This window comes from Coregonus clupeaformis, chromosome 29 (assembly GCF_020615455.1).
Source record: "Coregonus clupeaformis isolate EN_2021a chromosome 29, ASM2061545v1, whole genome shotgun sequence".
Classification (NCBI taxonomy): Eukaryota; Metazoa; Chordata; class Actinopteri; order Salmoniformes; family Salmonidae; genus Coregonus; species Coregonus clupeaformis.
Window position 1 is genome coordinate 24,734,053 of NC_059220.1, and position 27,254 is coordinate 24,761,306.

Genomic DNA, 27,254 nt, shown 5'->3' on the forward strand with positions numbered 1-27,254 from the left:
ATTGTCCTGAAATGTCGTGCTCTTTGCAATTCTCCATGTTCTGAAGATAGGTTGGTGTGTTTTTCACCTGGTCTTTGACACAGCAGTATTTCGCTACTTTTCTAACAGAAATTATTACGTAATATTGCCGACAACATATTCCATGAAGTATCAACAGCCAAGCACAAAATGATGTTTTTTTAGTCAAATAGCTTTTCTTGCCAATAACATGATGGTCAGGTGATAATTGCGTTGATAACAGTGATAAATGAGTTAATGTAATTGGTGCCAAAAAGAAGCCTTGATGTCATCACTGCATCGCTTTTCTGGAACGTCTGAGTCATGGTGATATGTTTTAAACCGGTGTTTCAGCTTTCTTGCTACTTCTGCTGGAAGCTGAGGTCAAAGAAGGTTATAATTAAATTGTAGCATCCAGGGAATTTAAGATTCAAAAGTTTAGAAATTAACTGTTTGACTGCTTTTTATCATTAACAGATGGGCCTATTTCAATGCTAGATTGTGAAGATGTGGCAGTGCCAAATTTTTAGCTGCTTCATTCGAGGCTTATAATATTGATTTATATCATCTTGTGCAATTTGTTGAATTATTTGATTTATGTATCGTTTTTCGACACTGTGTGCAAGTGTTGCAAACAGAAAACAAATGGCAAGTTAAGAGCTTTCGCTGCAACATATTTTTTAATAAGAAATATTTTTCTTAGTGAAAGCGCATGTAGACTATTATCAGTAACAAAGCACAATACCACATGAATAGCACATAAACCATCCAGATAGGTAATACTGTTATTTTTCTCAGCAAATAAATATTAATGCAATTTCTTGTATTTATATTACAATATTTGACAATAGTTTGTTGTAGAGAAAATGGTAGAACGACGCTTGAGTTGCGTTAACACAAACTTCGCCCAGACACACGCCATTTTGCCATCAATACTCACAATTACCCACGGACTCAAGTATCCCTGCCCAGTTAACAACACCGCCTGCAGCCTCAGATCATCATCGCGGTGCAGCAGCTGCCGCGCAGAAGGCTGCAGGTGGTTTGTTAGACCGTGGTGGGTAAGTACTTCGATCTTTCACACAGTATTACTTACAGACTGTCGCGCCGATGAGAAGTATCGAATGAGTAGAGCCACGCATATCATGGGGCACTAGCAGCAGAGGAGGCTGAAGAGACAGATAAACACAAAGCTTCCTGTCTGTTCTATCTCCACATAGATAAGTGTTTGAGCAGTGAATTCCACAATATAGAGGTAATCAAAAGCCCACAGAAGAGAGCCAATACCTTCCCAGCCGGGATTACTGGCCTTCCGAAGATGAAAGATACTTACATTTAGCAGACTGCGGCGATAAGGTTAAACATGTAAGAATATCGCCAATGTTGCTGATGGTGAAGCGTTCTTCAATGCCGTGGCCTTAACAAATATCAACTTAGAGAATGCACAACAAGTTAACAGCGCCAGGAATCTTTTGCCTTCTTAGGTAGCAAAGCTTCTCACTCCACGATGATCACCAGCCTTGCGAAGATTCAGAATTTGCCAATGTATCAAAGCGTTCAATGTGAGTACAACTATCGGCATTGCCTGCGTTGTTGACACTGATGTTACGAGTCTCCGCATATATCCTGGCAGAAACAAGCCACGATTAAAGAGAAAGGTATGAAAAGCTTGAAAATTTAACAGCCAGATTCAATACACTTTAATCAACAACATTTGCTGGGCATGCAAACAAATACAACAGGTATAGATAGACCTTACCATGAAATGCTTACTTACAAGCCTTAACCAACAATGAAGTTAATAAATGGAGTTAAGAAAATATTTATAAATAAAGTAAAAATTAAATATAAAGCACAACGAGGCTATATACAGGCGGGCAATGGCATGAGTCAATGTGCAGTGGTACAGGTGAGTCAAGGTAATAAAGGCAAAGTGACTATGCATAGATAATAAAACAGCTATGGCAGCAGTGTAATGTAAATAGGATAATAATAGTTCAGGTATATTGATTACTGTTGGTTAGTACATTAGTAGTTAAGAAATTTTGGACGGATTATGCCTGCAAACGCGTGCAAGTGCAGCAGAGAACAGTTCGCTTTGTTGTCATGACCACTTCCTGAAGCATATATGTGCTTGTGTGTTGTGGGGAGGGGGAGAGCTCTTTAGCCATACAGCATGCCGGCCAGCGAAGATGAACACTTTCTGATCGTTGCTTAAATAGTTGCATATTGCAGAGTATTACAATGGTTGTCTATAGCCCGCCTAGTTCTTACCGTTCTACCACAATACTGACACCAGTGGGATACACGTGTGTTTCATTGCATGATATGAAGTAAAAGAAATTCTGAAGATTGTTACTGGTTCCTCCGATATGATGCTAGCGCCGAAGCCTTTGACAGCAGATTGAAGCTTGATGTGTGTTTTTCAGGAAAGTTGCCTCTATTACTGATATTAAAGGTGGAATAATTAGACTGTCAAATGTTAAATGTCTCAATTTAATATTTTTTCGAAATTTGAATAAATCAATGAACAATACATTTGTCATAGACAGCTTCATATTGATAGATAGCATACATGCATTACACTCACTCACCAAAATCAAAATCATTCACAGCTTGGTAAAGAACAGCTTCTCCAGTCGCGATTGCGTTATTGACACTGGGTAATGTTACCATTGTCATTTTCTCTGGTGCGACTTGCATTCTTACTCGTTTGACCCCATTTGAGTTTTTCGCTGCAGTATTAGCTTCACATTACGAGCAGCGAGGAAGAAGCCGGCAAAATTACCTTCAAACTTCTCTAAATTATCATCGTCATAAAGCCCATATCGCCGAGGAGAAACCGTTCACGCCGCCGTGGGCCCCGTATTTCGGTCTCTCTGAGTCGACGTGCCGCCGCCAGATGTTCAGGCCCGGAAGCTCCTCCACGCCACCAATTAGATGGCAGAGAAATTCTCGAATAGCCGAAATTATTGCATGGAAATTGCAAAGCGTAGCCTTAAGGTAGGTAGCATTCAACATTTCGTAAATGAATAAAGCCCTGTTTCCAAGAAATCTACTACCACCAATATCGTTTGACCAAATATTTATTCCACGTTTGCCATATCGTTTCAAAAAGCTTTCCTATTGAGCAGACCACCCATAACCACGTTCGTAGCGAGCTCGCTGAATTAGAGCAGTCTTTTTCTTTGCTTTCGACTACATCCAGATACGCTATTTGCGACATAATCTCAATATAAATGGTTGCCACTTATATATAAGTGAATCTAGTACTGAAAGGTAGTAAATGTTTAATATGTGCTAGATGAGTATCTAGCCATTTAATTATTTCCTTACTCCACAGTGATAGGTTGATAATGTAAGACAACTATTCTAATGTTTACTCATGCCCTAATTCACAATGTTGAAACATAGTAGGAAATGTTTTTAGTTATGATTATTAGCTAGCCACTGAGACAGAAATTAGAAAAACAAAAATACTATTTTATTCTTTTCCTAGTATTTTATCTTAAGAGTAGTTACACATTATCAGCTGTTTTGCTGTTACTATCAACAATTGTCTGAGCCATTGCACACAATAATAATAATAATAATAATACACCTGTTTCAGTATTCTGTTACCTTTGTGCCTCGTTCTTCTCTGCCTGGTTTAGCCTTCATCAGATACGCCGGGAGCAGGAGCAGCAGTGGGTGTTTGATGGCTGAAAACTGCACGGTCAAGCAGGAACAGAGTTTTGTTGCCCGCCAATGCCATTAGCAAAATAAATAACAGCGGGGCCGGGCGATTTATTCTATTTATATCAACAGTAAAGTATCATTGTCACGCTTAAATACTTATTGATGATATCGAGTCTGTTGAGTGGTGACAGATTGGCCTGGTATGGCAGAGATGGTATGTGGGGGGAGTGGGGATGGGGCCCACCGCAGAGGAGCAGGAGAGGGGGTGCGCAAGCGGGAGGGGTGTTACCGATGCGTCCCTGCAGTTTGGGCAATAGCGCAGAGAGCAGGGTATGGTTAGGCAAGATTAATACTATACAGCAATGTGTTTAGCGTAGGTATAATGTGCATGGCCTAATAGCCTGTGAACACAATGTCTTGAATTTAGAAGATTTGTTTAAATGGTAATCAGTGAAGGAGTTTGAAGATTGCCTTCCTCAATACCAGCAGCCACCGCTCAGCAGAGATAATTTGTGGAGCTTGGTTACAAATTATCAGTGACTATGATGACAGCATCTTCCTTACGGGTCTGTTACCTAACACCTGTTAGTCACTGTTATTTCCATTACTTTATAAGCCGTTGTAGTCAAAGCCTGTGGGTGATGCGATTCAGTGACCATTGGGGCATTCTGCACTGTCATTTTGTCCGCTCACTCTTCTTGACAGAATATTGAATCGCTGTAAAGAGACAGAGGCTAGTGGCAACAGATTTGGGTATTTAATGAGTAACACGAATACAGATGAACGTGAGAGAAACACACATAGCATTCATTTTCTTCCTCATTCTCCACCCTTTCTTCAATGCAGGTGGGCCTTACGTGATGAGCATTCTCAAAGACAGAGACAACATAATACTGACTTCATATTAGTCTCTTGGGAAACATATTAAAATCAGCGACATTGCTTAGACAAAGGGTAAATAAAAATATGTTCAGGCTAACATGTGTTACAGATGTCTTGAAGTATCGATTTGGAAGACGCTATCTGGCCACATTTCCTACAAATAAAACATCAATACAGAAAGTGATAACTGCATTGGTTGTTAAACATAGCTGAAGTTAGTAGCCCAAATGAGAAGACAGGGCTATAATAGTTAGGGAAGACAGTGACATGCCAGCCGACACCGCAGGGACAGAATGTATACCGAAAGTAGTGCACCAATCATATCGAACAACGAAATGTACTAAAGATTTTATGAAGCCAGTATGTTAGAAATCGTTAGGCGCCCTAATCTGACTTTGCCATCTGTATTCCCAGTCATGCGAAATCCATAGATTAGGGCCTAATGAGTTTTGACTGATTTCCTTATATGAACTGTAACTCAGTAAAATCTTTAAAATTGTTGCATATTGCGTTTATAATTTTGTTCAGTGTAGTTTGAGATTCTGCACTAGAACTCAGTACTGTTGTCATCTGTCCTGCAGGATTGTCAGCTAGCCGTAGTGTCACTGTCAACAACCCTACGTAAGTATTATAGCTACACCATTGACCTGTCTTCTCATTGGAACATTGCTTCAGCTGTGTTTTAGCCTTGTATTGTGCAGTTATACTTTCTGTATTGACTGTTTTATTTGTAGGAAATGTGAAGCCAGGTCCAGCGTCTTCCAAATCAGATACTTCAAGACATCTGTAGCTTGCAGTATGTATTAGCCTGGACACCCATCCTTTTTATTTGACCCTTGTGATCTAAGCAGTAATGTGATTTTGTGTAACACTACAAGAGTTGTATGAAGTCAGTATTGTGTTGTCTCTGTCTTTTTAGGGAATGAAGTCATCACAGTAAAGACACCTGCATTTGCAGAGTCAGTCACAGAGGGGGATGTTAGGTGGGAGAAAGGTACAGTAACTTATGTGTGTTTCTCTGTCCGTTTGTCTCTGTGTTCATTGTTCTCATTCAGATGTTGGTTGCAGGCAGGTAGATATTTATCTGTTTGCCACTCTAAATGCAACTCTCTCTTTACAGCGGTTGGTGATTCTGTCAAAGAGGATGAGGTGGTTTGTGAAATTGAGACGGACAAGGTATGACAGTTCTGGAATTATTTAATGGTCACTGAATCACTCACCTTTTGAACTGCCATTTTTACAACAGCCTTATAAAGTAATAAATAACAGTTGACTGTAGATTGTTAGAGTAACAGACCCATGGGAAGATGTATCATCATGGTCCTTGATGGTTTGTGTCGCTCCACAGACATCAGTGCAGGTGCCGTCTCCTGCTGCTGGGGTGATTGAGGAGCTGCTGGTCCCTGATGGGGAGAAGGTCGAAGGAGGACAGGCTCTCTTCAAACTCCGGAAAGGAGGTCAGTACCACTGAGTTTACCACATTTTAAACAAATCTTCTAAATTCAAGACACATGGTAGATGTTGTGTTTACAGAGCTATTAGATTATACACATTATACCTACACAGTAAACACATTGCTATTGTCTAGTATTAATCTTGCCTAATGCATTCTTATACCTTTCTCTCTGCAGCTGTTGCTGCCCAAGCTGCAGAGACCCCAGCAGCATCAGTAGCAGCCCCTCCACCCCCTGCTGCTGCCACACCTCCCTCTCCTGCTCCCTCTGCAGTGGGCCCCATCCCTACCACTATGCCCCCAGTGCCACCCGTGCCAGGAGCTGCCATCTCTGCCATACCAGGTTAGTCTGTCAGCCACTCAATGGACTCATTGTCATGTGAGAAGTATTTAGCGTGACCAGTGTGCACTGTTGATTATGGAAATAGGATAAATCACTTGGCCCTTGCCTGTTGACAGTGACACTTGCTAATGGCTAAGAAGAGGTGGCGTGGCAACTAAAAACTCCTGTTCCCCTGTCTGTTCGGTACAGTTTCAGCCATCAAACCCACTGCTGCTCCTGCTTCCCCAGCCGCTGTCACAGATGGAAGGCCTAAACCAGACAGAACAGAGCACAGGGTGAGGCATCATAATCAGGAATACTGCAGTAAAGGAGACAGATTATTATTATTATTATTATTATTATTATTCACAATGGCTCAGACCATAGTGTTGGTAGAGTATGCAACAACCAAAACAGTATCTGATAGTATGTATAGCTGTTGTGATGTTTTCTCTTAAGATAAAATATTTCTGGGAAAATTCTTAAAATAGTGATTTTTTTTGTTTTTCCTAATTTCTGTCTCAGGTGAAGATGAACCGTATGCGTCTGAGAATCGCCCAGAGACTGAAGGAAGCCCAGAACACCTGCGCTATGTTGACAACATTTAATGAGGTCGACATGAGGTAGGCAATAACAGAATAGTTGTCTTACATTATCAAGCCCTATCACTATTAGATAGGAAATGGGTCATAAGGGAGCTGATTACTCATCTAGCACATATTAAACATTTACTACCACACTTTCAGTACAACAGATTCACTTATATAAATGTATACATTTATATTAGGGATTATATGTCCTTTCTAAAATAAACGTATCTGGATGAAGTAAGGTCAAAAGCAAAGAAAGGCTATACTTCTAGGTGTTATTCAAGCTGAGACCATACAGACAATGGTTATAGATTTGAATCTGCTCAATAGGAAAAGCTTTTTGAAACCCGATGCCCTCTTAAACGATGGAATGTAAATATTTGGTCGTAATATTGGTGAAAACAAAGATAAGATTTCTTAAAACAGGGGCTTTATTCATTTACAAGGAAATGTTAGTGCCCACATTTGACCCCTGTGCTAAAGATGACACTTTGAGGATATATTTTCCATGCAAATGCGGGGTGTCAACTTTCAGCTATTCAGGGATTTCTCTGCATCCTAATTGAATTGGCATTGATGGTCTGGAGGAAGACTTCCAGGCCTGGGCTCATCTGTAGCCGAAGGAGCAGTCAGACCAGGAGACCAGAGCATCTACTGGGGCCCACAGAGACCTGCGCTCTGAGTGGACGAGCTGCCTCAACCGATATGGGCTTTTATGACAGGCCAATAAGATTTAGAGGGTTTGGAAAGTGAAGATTTTTATCGCTTCTTCTCTCCTTTCTCAGTGTCTTGGGAGAGGCTAATGCCGTTAGCGAAGAAACCCTAGAGTTTAAACCAGGTTAAACAATTAAAAAGAGATACAAGAGTCCCTTTTCATCATACAGAGGAGAAATGACCAATGGTGAAACATTAGCCCAGTGTCAATAGCACTTAATCACCATGACCTGGAGAAGCTGAACTTTTACCAAAAACTGTGGGTAGTTTTTTTTAGGTTTGGTTGAAAAGATTGAGTGTAATGCATGTATGCTATCTATCAATATGAGAGCTGTCTATGACAAATGTATTTGTTTGTCGATTTATTCCAAAATTTCCAGAAAATAATTAGGGTAGGACGACAGCATTTTGACTTGGTCTAATTCTCTCCACAGCAACATCAGTGAGATGAGGAAGGCCTACAAAGACGCTTTCCTGAAGAAACACAACATCAAGCTCGGCTTCATGTCTGCCTTTGTCAAGGCTTCAGCATACGCTCTGATGGAACAGCCTGCCGTCAACGGAGGTGTGCTCTTCTTTCCCAGAATTTGCTTTACTTCTCATATCAGTCTGAATAAGGAAACACACATTTAGTATCCACTGGTGTCAGGTGTATGTGGTTAAGTTGGTTAAGAACTAGAACGAGATTTACATAGACAACCGTACTTAGTGTGTACTCTGCCAATGCCTCTCTGGCCTATTTAAACTAGCCACAGTCAAGAAGTGGTTCATCTTCACTGGTAACGTATATGTGGCTAAAATTGTCTGTGGGTCCCCCCCTCCCCACAGACACACAAAACGCTATATGCTTCAAGGAAGTGAATCATAGACGCTAAAGCAGACTGTTCTCTCTGCTACCGCACGGCAAGCGGTACCGGAGCGCCAAGTCTAGGTCCAAAAGGTTTCTTAACAGCTTCTACCCCCAAGCCATAAGACTGCTGAACAATTAATCAAATGGCCACCTGGACTATTTACATTGACCCCCCTCCCTATTTACATTGACACTGCTGCCACTCGCTGTTTATTATCTATGCATAGTCACTTTACCCCTTTATTACCTTGACTCACCTGTACCCCCGCACATTGACTCGGTACCGGTACCGCCTGTATATAGCCTCGTTGTGTTGCTTTATATTTAATTTTTTACTTTATTTAGTAAATATTTTCTTAACTCCATTTATTGAACTTCATTGTTGGTTAAGGGCTTGTAAGTAAGCATTTCATGGTAAGGTCTATCTATACCTGTTGTATTTGTTTGCATGTGACAAATACAATTTGATTTGATTTAAAGTGTATTAGTTAATACAGTATTTAACATTTTCAAACTTATTTTCATACCTTTTCTCTTTTTAGTCATTGACGACACCACCAAAGAGATTGTATACCGGGACTACGTGGACATCAGTGTGGCTGTAGCAACACCAAAGGTAATGCCGATGGTTGGCTACTCACATTGAACACTTTTACAACAGGGCTGATATACATTAACCAAAATTCTGAATATCTCATTCGTCCTGTCTCGCAGGGCTTGGTGGTGCCTGTCATCCGTGGAGTGGAGGGAATGAACTTTGCTGACATTGAGAAGACCATCAACAAGCTGGGGGAGAAGGTAGGAGAACATGGATTTCTCTGTACTTGTTGGACTTTGTTGTGCATTCTCTAAGTTGATGATGTTGATTGCAGGCCCGTAAGAATGAGCTGGCCGTGGAAGACATGGATGGAGGAACCTTCACCATCAGCAACGGTGGCGTGTTTGGATCCATGTTTGGCACGCCCATCATCAACCCTCCGCAGTCTGCCATCCTGGGAATGCATGGCATCTTCGAGAGGCCAGTGGCCATCGGGGGCAAGGTGGGTGTTGGCTCTGTTCTGTAGACTTTGATTTACCTCCTATATTGTAGATTCATATCTCAGGAGACCCCCTTATCATATGTGGAATAGAGACAGACAGGAAGCAGTATTTGTCTGTCTCTGAAGCGCCTCCTCCTCTGCTACAGGTGGAGATCCGCCCCATGATGTACGTGGCTCTGACGTACGACCATCGCCTCATCGACGGCAGAGAGGCGGTCACCTTCCTGCGTAAGATCAAGACTGTGGTAGAAGATCCCAGAGTGCTGCTACTGGACATGTGAGCCAGCCTCCCCACAGTCAATGGCTAAACAAACCAACCTACCGCCCTTCACACGCAGCAGCTATACCTGCCTGATGATGATCCTAAACTGCAGACGTTTTATTGTGTTGGTTAACTAGGCAAAGGGATACTTGAAAAGTCCAATGCACCTTTTGGTCTAATTGCATGGGCTGAAATTGTGAAAATATTGATGCTAAATGTTGTGTGTCTAGGGCAGGGAGACAGTGTTGTACAACTCAAAGCGTAATTTGCCATTTTCTACCTACAATAAATATTTGTCAAATAATTGTAATATAAATGGCAAAAAATTGCATTAAGTATTTTTCATTTATTTTTGCTGAGAAAATAACAATTGTTACCTATCACAAGATGGACTGCAACATCACTATAGCCTAAGATGTTCATGGTACAGGTTGTTGATGCTTTGTTACACTGATGAAATCAATGGGTCCTGACATCTGATTCACGCTCACTAAGAAAATGTTTCTGCTGTTAAAAAAATAATATTTTTACCAATGAAATCTTAACTATGCATTTTGTTTTCTGTTTACACAGACACTTGCCTTTTTTACAGAATGCTGTCAAAATGACTGCCGATAAGAGCAATTCAGAAACCAGGTGGCTGGTGTGTAGTTTAAAATAGATATTGCCAGGCCTTGGAAGCTTAAAAGAAATGGAGACATTTAAAAAGAGACTGAGAACACGCCACATCACTTACAAGTCAGGAAGTGGGTAGACTGTCTGAGCTGTGGTAAAAATAGTCATAGACCAGGATTTCCCAAACTTGGTCTTGGGGCTCCCCCTAGGTGCACGGTTTAGTTTTTGCCCTAGCACTACACAGGTGATTCAAATAACCAACTCATCAAGCTAGGGCAGAAGCCAAAACGTGCACCCAGGGAGGGCCCCAGGACTGAGTTTGGAAAACCCTGATATAGGCTATGTACAGATGACCAGAAAAAAGGCTGACCATGAGTGTGTATCAAAGACTAACACAGCACATATGCATTGCTTCATTTTATGAACCTTATTGTCAACGCTGTTTATCACAACCATTATTGGCTGACTGTCCAAAAAGTATTTGACATTGAAAAACATCAGTTTTCATGCTTGGTGATGATATACATGGATATGTTAACAGTAGTAGTATTGCATGTCATTTCTACAACAGAAGTACCCAAAAAGTCACCCAGGAGTACATTTTGCCCTACTGTATGTCAAAAGACCAGGTGAGGTTTACACTAGCCTCTATCATTCAAACATGGAGGTTACAAAGAACACAGCAGGCAGAGGTTGGTTGTTGCACGGTTGTCGCTTTGGATAAAAGCGTCTGCTAAATGGCATATTATTATATTATTATTATACTCAGGAAGTCGCTACAGAGCTAGGGCTTCAATTATTTTAGCCACAAGGGGGCAGTGGCTGCCCAACTTTACTTGGCTGCAGAGAACTTTTCAGGCTGCATTCAGGCTACAGACAGATAGCCTGGTCTGTTGACCTGCTAACTGCTCAGTGCCTTCCAGGAGACACCATTGAAGAAGGGGTGACACTTGATGTCACTCACACCACCGCCTCCAGAGCCTAATCGATAACCAGCGTCAAACTGCAGAAGCTGTGGAACACACAATAGTCACTCATTCAGAAAGCCAATTGGAGTTTGTACAATGTTTGTGGCTGTGTGTGTCTTTGGTAGCAGGCTAGCAGCAGGTGTGTGTATATGTCTAAGGTATTTACAGTACAGGCCATATGGGTGTGTAAGGGGACTCAGGCCTTACCTCAGTGAGCAGGGAGGCGGCTGCAGTACTCAGGTGGTCTGGGATCAGGAGCTGGGTGTGAGAATGCACCCCGGCTGGGTGGAACTGCCACAGGGGCTGGAGGCACAGGAACAGGCATACAGTTTCAACAACAATGCCTTGATAATGGTACCAACACAGATACACTGTCAACAGATCAGTAGGCAGCACTCTAATCAATATACATACATGTTTGGATTGAATAAACTTGACAGATTATTCAATACAAATGTTATTTACCATTCCTGTAAGAAGTTCAAATAGCAATGCACCCAGACTCCACCAATCACAAGCCTCTGTGATTTTGGACACACCTCCAATCTCTATTGGCCAACAACAAACAGAACTGTTATTCACAGGTTTATTGTTGGATCAAACTAAATGTCTGATTCTCACCACTAGAAGGCACTGTAGGGTAGGAACCCTATGTGTAACTGTTGTAACATATGACAGGTTTATTGAATAAACATTGTTTTCACCTGGTGCACAGTACATCTGTTCCATAGCTTTAGAGTTGATTTCTGACTGAACTTGACTCCACTGGCCAAAGAATGTCAGGCAGACCTTTCCTGTTGAGAAACATGCCAATACGTCACAACCAAAGTTTGAGTTTTTAAGTTGAGTCTTGAAAACTCAACAACTCAAAAACCTTACGGAGTTAAAGTGATTTAGGTGACTAACCGATGCTGGTAAGCAGGATGTTCTTTGGGTTGAGGTCACGGCACATGACACCTTGCTGGTGAAGACTCTCCAGGGCCACGAGGATCTGAGCCCCCAACAGACGCACCTCTGCCTCAGGCAGCCCCCAGCAGCCCTGCCTGGCCCTGTCTCTCCCTCTGGAGGCCTTGGCTGGGAACTTGGGCAGGTGGCACCAGCTCTCCACCTCAATGATCTGATCCTCACCCTGTCCATCTGATCCCTTTGACTTCAGGAAAGCATCCATGTCCCCCTTCCGACACTGTGTGGAGGCTCCTGTGGGGCCAGGCGTGTTGGGGTCACACAGTGATCCTTTCCCTTGGGGGATGTCCTTATTCACAGGGCTCAGCTCCCAGCCCTCCTCCACCTCCTCCCCTGGCTCTCTGCAAGGAGGCCCCACATGGTACTTCGCCCCTGTGGGGGCCAGGGAGATGCCTGGCTGGGTCTCCTGCTGTGTCCCAGCACTGTGACAGTGAGGGACAGAAGGGGGTTGAGAGCTCCCTGAGGATGTCCTTATGAGCTTCAGCTTGTCTACTGTAGAGGGACACACAACTCTGCCAGGCTGGGATGTCTCTGTGTCCCTGCTTACTGAGTTCACCATGCTCTCCTCAGTAGTGTGATGGTTTACCTGCTCCCCCTGGTGTGTGGATATCTCCACACCCACAGTGTTTTCAAGGTCTCTACCTGAAACACTCCCTTGGTGAGAGCCATAGGAGGTCAAAGTTGCTCTCTCACTAGCCTGGCTTCGATTATGGAGGGGTAATTGCAATGTATTGGGAACAGAACTTCTCTGTGAACACAAACTGATAGAATGATTCTTCAAGTTCACCGTTGACCCTGTCCCACCAGAAGAGGTCTGAGTTGTTTGAGGTACAGGATTACCTGCAGCTATATCTGAGTCAGTACCAGTCACTGCATATGGGGCTGAACTCTCACAATTCTGTGTCGAATCAGCAGCCTTCCACACCACGTTGAAATCCAAACTGGATTCTATTTTTTCTGTTCCAGTGGCCTTCCCAAAAGGCTCAGAGGTGACATCAGGAGCCTGGTCGATGCACAGATGACTAGGAAGAGCAGGCTTGTCCTGAGTTTCAGAGTGCAAACACTGACTGTGGCCTGCTGGATGGATATGGGGACTGATGTCTGTCCTCATTGGCCCAGATAAGGAGGGCTGTGTGGCCAGAGCGTGTGGTGCTGTAGACCTGGAGTTGTTCTGCAGGCAGCCTGTCTCCTCGCAGTAGGAGTGGGTGCTGCAGCTCTCCAGGCGTTGCTGAGCCTCGTGCCAGGATGCAGGGGAGTCTGTGTCTGGGCTCTCCTCGCTCTCCAGGAGAGGGGTTGTCCATGTGCCCCCTCTGTCATTCTGCTGGTAGTCTGAGCTGATGGTAGGGGAGGTGTAGTCTGAGCTGATGGTAGGGGAGGTGTAGTCTGAGCTGATGGTAGGGGAGGTGTAGCTGTTCTTCAGTTTGATCCTGTGCTGGCTGGGACTGTAGCATTCTGGGTGCTCCTTGGCTCGGTCTTTCCTGACCTTGGACAGTTTGGAGAAAAGCTTTCCACCTACAGAGCATAGAAAAGTCAATACATCATAAGACAATAGTAGTTTTTCTTAATTTTAATTCAGCAATTATTTATACTCTCTGTGGCATCCTTGACCCAAAATGGCTGAAGAGTGCAACCATCAACAAAACATTTAAACTGTAGGTCCACTGCTATGCCATGGACATAAATCTCCCTTTGCATGGCTATAGGCTAGGTAAGAGCATCAGCTAAATCTCCCATACTGCAGGGCTGGCAGGCAGAGCCTGTGTTCAGCTCACCTTGAACATGCTCCAGATGCAGGTACACAGCGTCCTCACTGACATAGTACTTCAGCAGCTTCACCATATAGGGGACGCCTTGGGGGATGATAGTGGGCTGGTCCCGGCTCTCCCAGCCCGACTTGGGCAGGCTCTGAGAGGACAGTGCAACAGAACAATACACTTATTACTATGCTGTTACTATTACCTTGGTCAAAATACAACTTATCACTACTGTACTACAAATAGTTTTCTGTCTAGTCTTAACTTTGTCTATAGTTAATTGATAAAGACAGAAATCTAAAAACTCATATCTCTACAAAAGCTGGCTCTACCAGTGCCTAGATAGCAACTTCTCTAGCCCCGTTTATACCTGGTTCTAACATGCATCCTTCGTCCTGATCTTGTCCACATTTTTAGACAGGTGTAGACGATTAAAATACGCATTGTGATCAGATCTTCCTGACCACTTCCGGAGGTAGTCAGGCATGCATTGTGTCTGGATATCTTACATGGGTAGACAGGATCTGGGCAGCGAAACCATTTAAATAATCATTATCCTGTCCTTTAAAATCCTTGACAGGTGGCACTACTGACTTAAGGCATCAATATGCGTCTTAAAAATAAATAAATCTTATTATGAAAGAATATCCATAAAATAATTTTGATACAAGGAGAGACCAGGAAATCTGGTCACAATGTGGACACAGTGGTTGTACAAAAGACACATTTTAATACCATATGTAGACGCATTCCTCAAGATGTGGACACAATCAGAATGTGGACAAGATCAAGACACATGATGCATGGTAGTGCCAGGTATAAATGAGGCTACTGAGACCTGCGCCTTAGCCACCCCTGCTACAGTGTTTTCCAATAACAACTCTCTGGTTACGGAAATCAGAGGTGCATTTGCACTAAGAGGGTCAGAGTGGAGAGCTTTTAGCCAGATCAATGGTGAAGGATACTCAGGGAGATACGGCTGAGAGTATTCCCATTGACTGGGCTGCCACAGAATGGCTGGCAGAGGTCCGGACAGGACAACAGCCATCTGTGCACTGGATATGCATCTACACAGATAAGACAGCTGCACTGCTTTTACTACCTGTCTGCCACATTGGTCCTCTGACATACTGTATTGGTAGTGTTGAGCTCAGGAGGAAGTACTTACTTTAACAACACATGTGTCCTTGGTAATCAGGCTTTGGACAATCAGGACCTTGGGGAGAAGACATACATGTTATGTTAGTTTAAATAGAGCTTAGAGTAGTATGTTATTAGATGATTGTGACATTTTAGGACATGGTACTATTTGCATACAGTGAGGGAAAAAAGTATTTGATCCCCTGCTGATTTTGTACGTTTGCCCACTGACAAAGAAATTATCAGTCTATAATTTTAATGGTAGGTTTATTTGAACAGTGAGAGACAGAATAACAACAAAAAAATCCAGAAAGACGCATGTCAAAAATGTTATAAATTGATTTGCATTTTAATGAGGGAAATAAGTATTTGACCACCTCTCAATCAGAAAGATTTCTGGCTCCCAGGTGTCTTTTATACAGGTAACGAGCTGAGATTAGGAGCACACTCTTAAAGGGACTGCTCCTAATCTCAGCTTGTTACCTGTATAAAAGACACCTGTCCACAGAAGCAATCAATCAATCAGATTCCAAACTCTCCACCATGGCCAAGACCAAAGAGCTCTCCAGGGATGTCAGGGACAAGATTGTAGACCTACACAAGGCTGGAATGGGCTACAAGACCATCGGCAAGCAGCTTGGTGAGAAGGTGACAACAGTTGGTGCGATTATTCGCAAATGGAAGAAACACAAAATAACTGTCAATCTCCCTCTGCCTGGGGCTCCATGCAAGATCTCACCTCGTGGAGTTGCAATGATCATGAGAAATCATCCCAGAACTACACGGCAGGATCTTGTCAATGATCTCAAGGCAGCTGGGACCATAGTCACCAAGAAAACAATTGGTAACACACTACGCTGTGAAGGACTGAAATCCTGCAGCGCCCTCAAAGTCCTCCTGCTCAAGAAAGCACATATACAGGGCCGTCTGAAGTTTGCCAATGAACATCTGAATGATTCAGAGGAGAACTGGGTGAAAGTGTTGTGGTCAGATGAGACCAAAATCGAGCTCTTTGGCATCAACTCAACTTGCCGTGTTTGGAGGAGGAGGAATGCTGCCTATGACCCCAAGAACACCATCCTCACCGTCAAACATGGAGGTGGAAACATTATGCTTTGGGGGTGTTTTTCTGCTAAGAGGACAGGACAACTTCACCGCATCAAAGGGACGATGGACGGGGCCATGTACCGTCAAATCTTGGGTGAGAACCTCCTTCCCTCAGCCAGGGCATTGAAAATGGGTCGTATTCCAGCATGACAATGACCCAAAACACACGGCCAAGGCAACAAAGGAGTGGCTCAAGAAGAAGCACATTAAGGTCCTGGAGTGGCCTAGCCAGTCTCCAGACCTTAATCCCATAGAAAATCTGTGGAGGGAGCAGAAGGTTCGAGTTGCCAAACGTCAGCCTCGAAACCTTAATGACTTGGAGAAGATCTGCAAAGAGGAGTGGGACAAAATCCCTCCTGAGATGTGTGCAAACCTGGTGGCCAACTACAAGAAACGTCTGACCTCTGTGATTGCCAACAAGGGTTTTGCCACCAAGTACTAAGTCATGTTTTGCGGAGGGGTCAAATACTTACTTCCCTCATTAAAATGCAAATAAATTTATAACATTTTTGACATGCGTTTTTCTAGATTTTTTTGTTGTTATTCTGTCTCTCACTGTTCAAATAAACCTACCATTAAAATTATAGACTGATCATGTCTTTGTCAGTGGGCAAATGTACAAAATCAGCAGGGGATCAAATACTTTTTTCCCTCACTGTAGGTAAGCATCATGGTTGTCACTGGATCTATAAGGCATGGTTAATAAAGGGGTAACTACAGCCAGGATGTATGTTCAAGAGATGATCATCAGCTGTAACAAACAGTTATAGTACACTCTGTCTGGTTGAGAGCAGTGGGTGTAAAAACCTCCCTACCTTATCGATGATCCCCACCACTTTACACATCTCTAGATCCTCCACTGGGCAGCTCAGGTGTCTGATTGGCCGGAATCTCAGACTACTGTAACCCTGGTGATAAAAAGAGAACACAGATCAGTACAGCACAGATAACAGGGATGTGGACACGTGTCTTTGTGTTTAATTCAGATCTGAAATAGTGCTTCTACTCAAGGATTAGTTACAATCTTAGGACAGATATTAGCATGTTACATAAGAGAGAGGGGGAGAGAGAGCGCCCAGCCGGCCAGTGCGAGGCACCCTGGCAGATATAATGTGATCTTCTATCCCGGGTCGGGTGTAGTGTAACAGAGGGGAATGGGGTTGTTGTGCTGTTCTGTGGCCTATCTCCAGAGAGAGACTGTAAGCAGCACAGACTGGTTGCTCTGAGGATGTAACTCGGGCTTTCCCAGAAGGAAATGATTCAGCGGTGCTAACATTAATAGCACTTAACCACCTCTTCAATAAACAGACTAGACATATGAATCAACACAGGAGTGAAAAGCTGGAAAATGAGTGGCCAGTATCACAGAGTAACATGTATGATCAGAGTGGGTTGATTTCCATTCATAAGATGCACAGTATTATGGAATGTTAATCTTGTCAAATGAGGGTTTAAATGTAATCTTCTTACCCCTACGTGAGAGTTCCCCTTCCCCAGGTTGTCCTGCAGGTGGGAGATAAAGATTTCCTCTGCCCTCTTCAGATACTGAGTAGTCTTCCTCTTCACTGCCTCCCGGCGCTCCTTGTTAGGGTCCACTGGAAGACAGACCAACTACGTCAGACCTCAGTTCTCTCCCTCTCACACAATGGAGAAACCTCACTTCACTAAACTGAAACTGAAATAACATCATATAATTCAAACGCTTCTGTTTGAATATAGCTGACATACTTCACTAGCACAGCAGAGAGAGAGAATATCCAGCATGCTTTACCAGTATGGAAATCTTTCTCTGACCTTGGCTTTCTGACTTCCTGTTTTTCATAGGAACTATTTAATTCTGCTTTACAATGGATGAATCATGAACAGATGAATCTACATGTTCCTGTTTCATGCCGCATGACTTGTTCTCACTGTGTTGAGTAGCTAAAGTCTGCCAAGCCTTAACCTGCTCTATTCAATTTCACCCTAACCAGAACCCTGCATGTTGACAGCAATACTCTACAGTACCGTAGATTTACCACTGTACCTTGAACTCCATTGAGAAGCAGGTCAACCCCGTTCTTGTAGTAGCTGAAGGCAGCTTCATAGTCTTCACTGACCTCCCTGTCCAGAGCCATGTGGATCTGCTTGGCTGCCTCCACCAAGTAGTCTCTCTTGGCCATGGCTGTCCAGGCTGTCCAGGATCGGCCCTGTGGAGGTCCAGACGGGCCTAGCAGCCGCACAACAGAGTGTACTGTACTATATGTAATCACACTGAACTGTATATCCTAGGAGGGGTCATAACACGACCTGCCACCGCTAAGACTTTACTCTCTTTAAGGGAAGTTCCTAAGAATAATCCTTATGCTGGCAGTGAATGATTGATCAAATCTTCCAGAGATGGTAACTGCCAAAAGCCAAGAGTCAAGATTTCCCCAGGAATACAATAAATCCCTTAACTAGTCACTTGTCTGAGAAAAACATGACGGCAAAGCATGAAACGGAGAGTAAAGTGAAAGTAATGTGACCAATAATAGACTGTTTCTGTTCCTCTCCCCTTACAGGCAGCTGGTGGCACCCTAATTGGGGAGGAAGGAAGAGAAAGGAAGGGAAAGGAAAGGAAGGGAAAGGAAGGGAAGGGAAGGGAAGGGAAGGGAAGGGAAGGGAAGGGAAAGGAAAGGAAAGGAAAGGAAAGGAAAGGAAAGGAAAGGAAAGGAAAGGAAAGGAAAGGAAAGGAAAGGAAAGGAAAGGAAGGGAAAGGAAAGGAAAGGAAAGGAAAGGAAAGGAAAGGAAAGGAAAGGAAAGGAAAGGAAAGGAAAGGAAAGGAAAGGAAAGGGAAAGGAAAGGGGGATACCTAGTCAGTTGTACGACGGGCTCACAGTAATGGCTGGAAAGGAATAAATGGAATGGTGTCAAACACATCAAACCCATGGAAACCATGTGTTTGATACCATTCCAATCACCCCATTCCAGCCATTATTATGAGCCATCCTCCCCTCACCAGCCTCCTCATCAGATCATAAGCATGTGGAGTGTCTCACCTTTTCTCCCTGGTCCTATGAGCAGTGGGACTCATCTCTGGCAGCAGTTAGTCGGCTCACTGGGGGGTTATCCTCCTCCACTTGAAGGTTAAAGTCTTTGTTTCCAAGCATGACGATACGAACCTTGGTTATCAGAGAGTTCAGTTCTACTTCAGTAGTACTATTGCTGATGAATAAACAGACAGTCAGTGCTGCAGGGGTGGTGAGGAGGAAGGATGACTCAAAGTACTTAACTGCCTGATGTCCACCCACTCCTGTCAGATTAAATACCCACTGGACAAAAACTGGTTAAATCAACATTGTTTCCACGTCATTTCAACCAAAAATATAAATGTGTTGATGTTGAATTAACGTGGGAAACTGATTAGATTTGTAAAAAGTAATCAACCTAAGAGCATTTTGTATTTTTTTCACCCAACTTTTAACCTAAATCCAATGACATCGTTTTTTGTTGTTGTTGATTTCACATTGAATTTACGTTAGTTGACAACTGAACCAAATGTAAATCAAAACTAGACGTTGAAATGACGTCTGTGCCCAGTGGGTACATATGAACGTTACTGTACGAAAGCTGTGGGCAGATCCCTGTATTGTAATCATAGTAGCTCTTAGCGTACCACAAAAGTGCACTATGAAAATGTGCTGATGCCTTACCACAGTATCATTGTGACACGGGGTTAGCTTTGTATACACACCCACTCATTATCATTCCTCATCCCTCATACAGTCTAATGAGGGGAAGTCAAGCCAAGTAGCACTGCAGCACCCTAGTGTGTCTGTTGTTGAGAATCCTCACAGCAATTACATGCAGTCAGCCTCCTGCAGTATTTCCATGATACATGCACCAATATCCTTGATACTAACGAAAAACATTATGTACACGTAGAGACAAGCCAGATAACACAAGATTCACAATGGAATAATCCCATTTGTTTGTCTGGAATGGATAGACATGCTTGCATCATACACACATCATGGTTGCCACACGACAGACAGTACATGCACACATATATCCTACCTGATGTGATCAGCATGCCTAGACCCACTGCCCCAGCAGCAGCCTTCCTTCGTCCTCAGCAGCCTCCCTCTCTGCACAGAAAAGGAGGAGAGAGCTCAGTGAGGCTGCGTATTGGCTTGCGATGATGTACAGTGGTACCATTAGCCACGAGGACACCCGTGTTGTCTAATCCGGTGCACCCTGACAAGGCCTTCATTTCCCCCCTCATCCTGACAGATGCAAGATTTAAAGAGACAGTGCTGTTTTTGCCTTGCTGTGTCTCCAGACCTTTTTTCTATTTCAGATAGATTTTGCAATATATTACAGTATGCTACAGTATAATGTTGTATCCACATTTGAATGAGTCAATGGATTTGTACAACAGTGACATTAAACCATAAGAATAAAACAATGTGCATGGTTCATTGTTGTATATGCAGTGGATGGATGCTATGTGGGCTCACCCTGCCTGGTTAGTGTAATCTGCTCTGATTTGGTCCTGAGTTACAGGAGCCAGACTCTCACTGGAGCACAAAGAACAACCCCAGGGGAGGGCTTGCTTACAGAGGAGCAAGGAGGAAGCCCCAGCCTGAGCCCAAGGAGGAGAGATGGGAGGGGGAGGGGAAATGAGAGGTGAGGGTGTGAGAGAGTAAACCACAGCACAGCCCATCAGCCCAAAACTAGGGTGGGAGGGGTCTGATATCATACTGGGGATGAGTCATATTGAGGTACTAGTTATACAGGGTGACTCAAATTCTACTGAAAAATAAGGGGTGGGATATTGCATCCTTATACTCTTTCTCATTGGACTGCCTTAGGTAATGGGATCGAATCTGACACAGTGGCTGGGTATTTTAGTAATTATGGTAATAACAAACATTTACATTTTCAATCCAACTGAAAATGAACCGAAATAGAACACAGACAATTATTTCAATGCTTCAGTTTGATTTTATTTCAGAAATTCAAGGGACATGAGTTTTGAATGCAAGTCAATACATCAAACAATGTAATGAGTATTTATTCAGTCAATGCCCCATGCTGTCAGAGAGTCATATCAGTCGCATCAGTCACGATACGATAGACCAGAGGGAGGCTCTAGTCTTTGTTAAACTTGACACTATAAGACACATAGTAGCCCTTGTTGTACATGTAGAGTTTCTGATCAATAGGGTTGTAGTGCAGGTTTATATATTCATCCTGGAACTTCTCAAATGGAATGCTGAGGTAGTTCTCCTGCTCTGTTTTGGTGTCATAAGAGTAGAAGATCTCCTCTGTGTGAACATCTATTGGTCTGGTAGCATAGAGAACACCACACACCATGAAGGCATTGCCTACCAATGCTTTGTATACATTGGTATTCCACAGCTCCTCTATACCAAATTCAACCTCGTTTACTTTGGCAATGACCATTTTACCCTTGGATTCATCGGTGGCATAGGTTACCCATAGCCCATTCTCATCGCCTGAGAAGTCCATGTTCTGATTGGCTGAGTAACTGTATGAGAATGTTGCACTGGCCTTTTCAATTACTCTGTAGTCATATTTGGATGTGGTCATATTCAGTTTAGCCATGCTGAATGGGCTGTTTTTCTGATAATACAGGGTGTTGCCATGAACAATGTAATTGTTGCCGGTACCCTGCCATCCATTTGGCAAGTTATGTCGTTTAAATGAATTCCTTAAAACCAGATTTTGATAGTCGGAGTAAAGATAAAAGTCATGCACTGAGGCACTGCTATAGGCACCGTACCAATACATTGATTCGAAGCCACGATTGGGTTTTGAGTCTTTCCCCCACCCCCCAAATCTGTAGCCCGCATTCAAGTTCGCATTCAGTTGGCTGACCACTGGCTTCCCTACACTGGCAATGCCTTTATGGTTGCAGGAGCCTGGGGGAAAACATAAATAGCTATTAATAATATATAAGACAAACAAATCCACAAACTACTGCTTTTGATCTAATGATACAATATGTTAACAATGCTACTATCACAGAGGCTCCTTACCAATATCTGGGTTTATGCCCTCCTCTTGGTTCTTCTGGCACTCCTCCAGCTTCTTCTGCAGTTTTCCAAACTCAATACGGATCACCTCCAGGTTACTCTTGTCATAGCTCTCCAGCTGGTTTACAATCAGGCTCATGTTGCGAATCTATGGATGCATGTGTACAAAGGACAAATAGGTCATTTGTTCCATACAGCAACATTCCTCTTGCTTCCGCATGATATTACCTGTCACTTAATTATCATGCCACTGCCAGTCATTAATAGTCATTCTGCTATATCTGTCTACCTATCACCCATTTACCTCAGTGTACAGGCTGTCGAACATAGGTGAGGAGGAGTTGAGGGAATCCTTCAGCTGTGTCACCAACAATTCGAACTCTCTCAGCTCGATCCTGAGAAGCTCGAAATCCAGTCGGATGTACTTCTCAGGGCCGCTCTCCACAATCTCCACTCGGATAGTCAGGTTGCTTAACTCAGCCAAAAAGATCACAAGCCTGCCCTTGTAACTGTCCAGCTGCAAGAGAGACACAGGTAGTAGTCCCGGTGTAAGATATCTAGTAGGGTATACTGTGAATGAGGTCTCAGTTAAATATACACATGCATCTCCTCCAAGGTTTACAAGACTTGTTCCATATACTGGAGTAGGCTACTGTTAACATCACTCTAAAACCTGGTGTGTAAATGCAATATGGATTCAATCCTGTTCAAGGGGTTCACACCTCATGGTGTTCATTACAATACAATAGTACCTTATTTATCTGGATTCCCACTTCCAGCATTAGATCCTTGGTGACTTGCTGCATGTGTTCAACACGGTCGGCAGGGAAGGTGGTGTCAGGTAGAAACACATGACAAAGGCATTGCCCCGACTCACCTACAGATGCAGTCACATTGCCAGAGTCCCAGTCCTCCATTGGCTGGGGGAAAATACAAGTTCAGACTGAACTTCACAGTGGTAGCTCACACAAGTAGTAAACTAGCACTCTTTTTGGAAGTGTCTCTAGCTGTCAAGTTTTAGTGGAAGGAGAAAATGAGAGTCCCTTACCAGCCAAGCCACTGCAGGGCAAATGAGAGGCAGGAACATAAGAAATGGAACCATCTTGTATCCAGTGTTGTTCTGATGTGGCTCCTTGTCTTTCTGTTCTAGGTTTTTAAAGACCCTCCTATCAGCTTATCAGAAACATCTTGCTTCTTCCCATAATTACTGCTGTTGCATAAGAGACCTTCAATTCTTGTGACATTATATGCAGACATCCTTGTTTGCTTGTAATAAAATACTCAAGTACAATTATGTGAAATCTGTCTCATCATTTTATTGATCACAATGATGTGGACATGGAGTGCATGAGAAACTGGCCATATGGACAGTTTTTCAGTTATGAAGACATGTTATTGACGGCATACTGTAGATGGCACCTGACATTATCAACTACATAACAGGATCTTACTATCAGTCATCAACAACGTGGCAGGATATTACAGTTGTGGTCAAAGGTTTTGAGAATGACACAAGTATTGGTCTTCACAAAGTTTGCTGCTTCAGTATTTTTAGATATTTTTGTCAGATGTTACTATGGTATACTGAAGTATAATTACAAGCATTCCATAAGTGTCAAAGGCTTTTATTGACAATTACATTAAGTTTATGCAAAGAGTCTGTAACGATTCCGGCAGTCTGAGTCGGGTCTGTCTGTGGACTAGTTTTTTGTCGTGATCTCCAGTTTCCGAGGGGGAACGCTCCGGGAGCTCTCTTGATTTCCGCACCTGCATCCCATCAGCAATCTGCACACCTGGTCCTGATCATCACCCTTCTTAGGCTCTGGCCTAACATCCATTCCCTGCCGGATCGCTAGCCATGAACAGTATGTTTGTCAGTGTATTAGCCTTGGAGTTTTAGCGTTAGTTTTGTTGTTTTGCACCTTGTTGGCTTGCCGGTATTTACCCGTTTTGTTTCTATCTGCAGTCAATCTCCCGAACCTTCACCCAACCCCTGCCTGGCTGCCTCGGCGGCCGCCGAGCCATTCTTGGATCCACCACTGCACCTCCACCAACTCATCTCCGCCGTCCGCTCTGTCCCCTGGATTATTCTACATGCTTTTTGGAATCTGTTAAATAAATATCACCTTCGCTTCAACTCAACTTGTCTGGTCTGCTTCTGGGTTTGGGCTAGTAAACCGTGACAGAACGTATCCGGCAGTAATGAACCCAGGGATGGATGTCGCCATGCCATTAATAGGAGAAGATGTTGGGCCACTCATAGCACGGAGCTACAGGAGATTGCAGTGAACTAGTGAGAGTCAGAACCAGCGCAAGTTTCGGTGGAGGATCCACTACCGCCTCAATCTCGCCTGCCGCGCCTGAAGGGTGTCTTCCGTGAGAAGGTTAAAAAAATATGAGGGGGAGCTGGGAAGATGCCGCTTCTTTCCTTATGCAGTGTGGGTTAGTGTTGATACAGCCCACCTTATGCCACAGACAAGGCTAGGATAGCCTTTGTGATTGAGTTGCTGCGTGGTGAGCGCTGAGTGGGTTTCAGCCGCTTGGGAACGACAAGACCCCCTGCATGGCTTCATACCAGGGGTTCACGGCCGAGATGAGGAAGCTCTTCGACCATTCCCGAGGGAGGGAGAGAGGGCCTGTTTTGCTCCACCAAGAACGAGCGGGCCGATGGATGAAGTAAGACGTTGGCTGTGGAGAGTGGGTGGAATGAGGAGTCTCTGCAAGCGGCCTTTACCAGGGTCCGTCGGAGCAGCTCAAGGATGAGCTGATCCCCCATCCGGAGCCTAGTGACCTGGACAGCTTGGTAGCCTTGTCTATTCGGGGTGGATAATCGAGTCCGAGAGCGTAAGGAGGGAGAAGCAATGGGGGTCGGCAGTGATCAGCTTTAGTTCCAGTGGGTCGGGTGGTGGACCAGAACCCGCGATCATTCTCCACCACAAAGGATTAGTGGAGAGGTCTCTCTCCCGATTCTGGAACCCATGCAAGTGGGGAGGCACGGGTTAACCAAGGAGGAGCGGCAACATAGACGTAAGACCAACTGCTGCCTCTACTGTGGTAGCTCGGGACATTACATCTCCACTGTTCCCGGCGGTCGCCAAACGGTGAAAGGGGAGGACTTTTTAGCGAGCCAGTTAACCCCTCAGTACCTCGTCAGACCCCGCTTCCCCGGCCACCTTGTGAACAGGAATAGAGCTTAGCGATTAACGCGTGATCGATTCAGGTGCCGGGCGGAAGCTTTTGATGCCGAGTTGGTGGAACAGCTGGGGCTTTCAAGGAGCAATTGCGAAGCCATTGAAGAATGAACGGCAGTAGTTGGAACGGATTACGACGAGGAGAACCGGTTAAGATGTTGTTGTGGGAATCATTCGGAGATGATTTCATCTCTTCATTCTGCCGTCTTCCCATGTTCCTCTGGTCCTTGGATACCCCTGGCTGAAGGAACACAATCCCAGGATAGGGTGACGGCAAGGTAACGAGTTGGAGCCTTGATGTATGCTAACTGTCTCAAGACTGCCTGTCCCCACGGTTCCCAGTCAGGTGATTGAGGCTAAACCCCAGATTTGTCCTGGTTCCCGAGACATATCACGATTTGGGGGAAGTGTTCAGTAAGCAGAGGGTTGTCACCCTCCCCACCGACCATATGATTGTGCCATCAACTGCCTGGAGCTGTTTACCCCAAGGGAAGGTTATACAGTACTCTCCCGCCCTGAACGGGAGGCTTTGGAGAGACCTACATCAAGGAGTCCTAGCTGCTGGTCTGCTCGTCCCCTCGTCATCACCCCCCGGGGGGCAGGATTCTTCTTTGTGGGTAAGAAGGATGGCCCTTCGACGGATTGATATCGGGGGTGAATGAATATCAAGAACAAGTATCCCTGCCCTTGATGAGTTCTTGACCTACAGGGTGCTACGGTGTACATAAGCAGACCTACGCAATGCGGATACATGGTCGGATCAGAGAGGGAGACGAGGGTTGACGGGTTTCAATACACCGATGGGTACGGGAGTATCAGGTGATGTGAGACCAATGCTCAGCGGTATTCAGAGTATGGTGAATCGACGCCTGAGAGATATGACCGGTCTGTGTTTGTTTACCTGGATGACATTCTGATCTTTTCGAAGGAACCTTCCGACCACGGCCAGCATGTCCGGCAGGTTTGCAGCGATTGTGGAGAATCGCCTGTTGTGGAAGGCCGAGAAGTGCGAGTTTCACGCCCACACGACATCCTTTCTCGGGTAATATCTCCAGGGGAGAGATTAGGATGGACAGGAGAAGGTTAGAGGGCCTGGAATGGGCCCAGCGGTAGGATTGCAGGTCAGAGATTTTGGGGTTTGCGAATTTTAGAGATCATCCGGGATTACAGATGGCCGACGCTAATGCCTTGACTTCAGTATCAGGAGCTTAAGTGGAACGAGGCGGATGAGCGGGATTTGAAGAGGGATTCACAACGCACCGAGTTCTCTCAACCGACAGGGCAGTTCGCCGCTGAAGTGGACGCTGATGTGGGAGTGGGCCATCCTGTCGCAGCGATGTCCACGACAGTAAGCTCCATCCCTGCGCCTACACCCCCCGCTCGCCGAGAGGAATTAGATGTGGGTAAGGAGCTTCTGAGTGAAACTTGCCTTGGAGGAGTGGGCCACTGGTTGGAGGGGGGAAGAGCAATTATGTTGGAGACCAAAGAATTGTTAGTGAATGCTAGAGCCCAACTCCCGCCAGCAGGTGGTCGTTGTTTTTCGGACGCATCAATTTTTTCCCCTGACGTCGACGGTTAAGAATGGAAGGGACACCTGTCGTCAAGACGGAGGAGAGTGGTCAAGATCGAGACAATTCTCGGAACTGCGTGGGAGCTGTTAGGTGGAAGATTGAGGAGGAGGTGATGGGGCTCTTCGACGCAGGGC

General features: G+C 44.4%; 3 protein-coding genes across 6 annotated transcripts; 1 reads left to right on the plus strand and 2 right to left on the minus strand.

Annotated features, from left to right (window-relative positions):
- Nucleotides 1–1,890: 1,890 nt before the first annotated feature.
- On the plus strand, nt 1,891–10,333 carry LOC121544914 (dihydrolipoyllysine-residue succinyltransferase component of 2-oxoglutarate dehydrogenase complex, mitochondrial). Its single transcript, XM_045209062.1, has 14 exons — nt 1,891–1,906; nt 5,097–5,178; nt 5,292–5,353; nt 5,477–5,551; nt 5,678–5,733; nt 5,906–6,014; nt 6,189–6,353; nt 6,543–6,628; nt 6,858–6,955; nt 8,071–8,201; nt 9,029–9,102; nt 9,201–9,284; nt 9,359–9,526; nt 9,673–10,333. The coding sequence occupies exons 1-14, from the start codon at nt 1,891–1,893 to the stop codon at nt 9,805–9,807; spliced, it is 1,341 nt and encodes a 446-aa protein (XP_045064997.1). The 3' UTR covers nt 9,808–10,333.
- LOC121544912 (ribosomal protein S6 kinase-like 1) lies at nt 10,115–20,586 on the minus strand. Of its 4 annotated transcripts, none has more exons than XM_041855160.1 (12): nt 20,374–20,586; nt 19,356–19,478; nt 18,362–18,544; nt 17,806–17,930; nt 17,151–17,243; nt 15,257–15,304; nt 14,107–14,239; nt 12,278–13,846; nt 12,076–12,165; nt 11,837–11,919; nt 11,579–11,674; nt 10,115–11,415 (listed from the first exon to the last, which is right to left on the minus strand). In XM_041855160.1, exons 3-12 carry the CDS (start codon nt 18,495–18,497, stop codon nt 11,305–11,307), a joined length of 2,484 nt encoding a protein of 827 aa, XP_041711094.1. In that variant the 5' UTR covers nt 18,498–18,544; nt 19,356–19,478; nt 20,374–20,586; the 3' UTR covers nt 10,115–11,304. The 4 variants fall into 4 exon arrangements, with proteins under 4 accessions (XP_041711094.1, XP_041711093.1, XP_045065067.1 ...); XM_041855159.1 differs by having other exon boundaries at nt 19,356–19,521; XM_045209132.1 differs by lacking the exon at nt 20,374–20,586 and having other exon boundaries at nt 19,356–19,806.
- Nucleotides 20,587–21,283: 697 nt separating this feature from the next.
- Nucleotides 21,284–23,492, minus strand: olfm4.2 (olfactomedin 4, tandem duplicate 2). The gene is made up of 5 exons (XM_041854299.1): nt 23,407–23,492; nt 23,111–23,278; nt 22,663–22,875; nt 22,362–22,506; nt 21,284–22,244 (listed from the first exon to the last, which is right to left on the minus strand). The coding sequence occupies exons 1-5, from the start codon at nt 23,458–23,460 to the stop codon at nt 21,451–21,453; spliced, it is 1,374 nt and encodes a 457-aa protein (XP_041710233.1). The 5' UTR covers nt 23,461–23,492; the 3' UTR covers nt 21,284–21,450.
- Nucleotides 23,493–27,254: the final 3,762 nt, after the last annotated feature.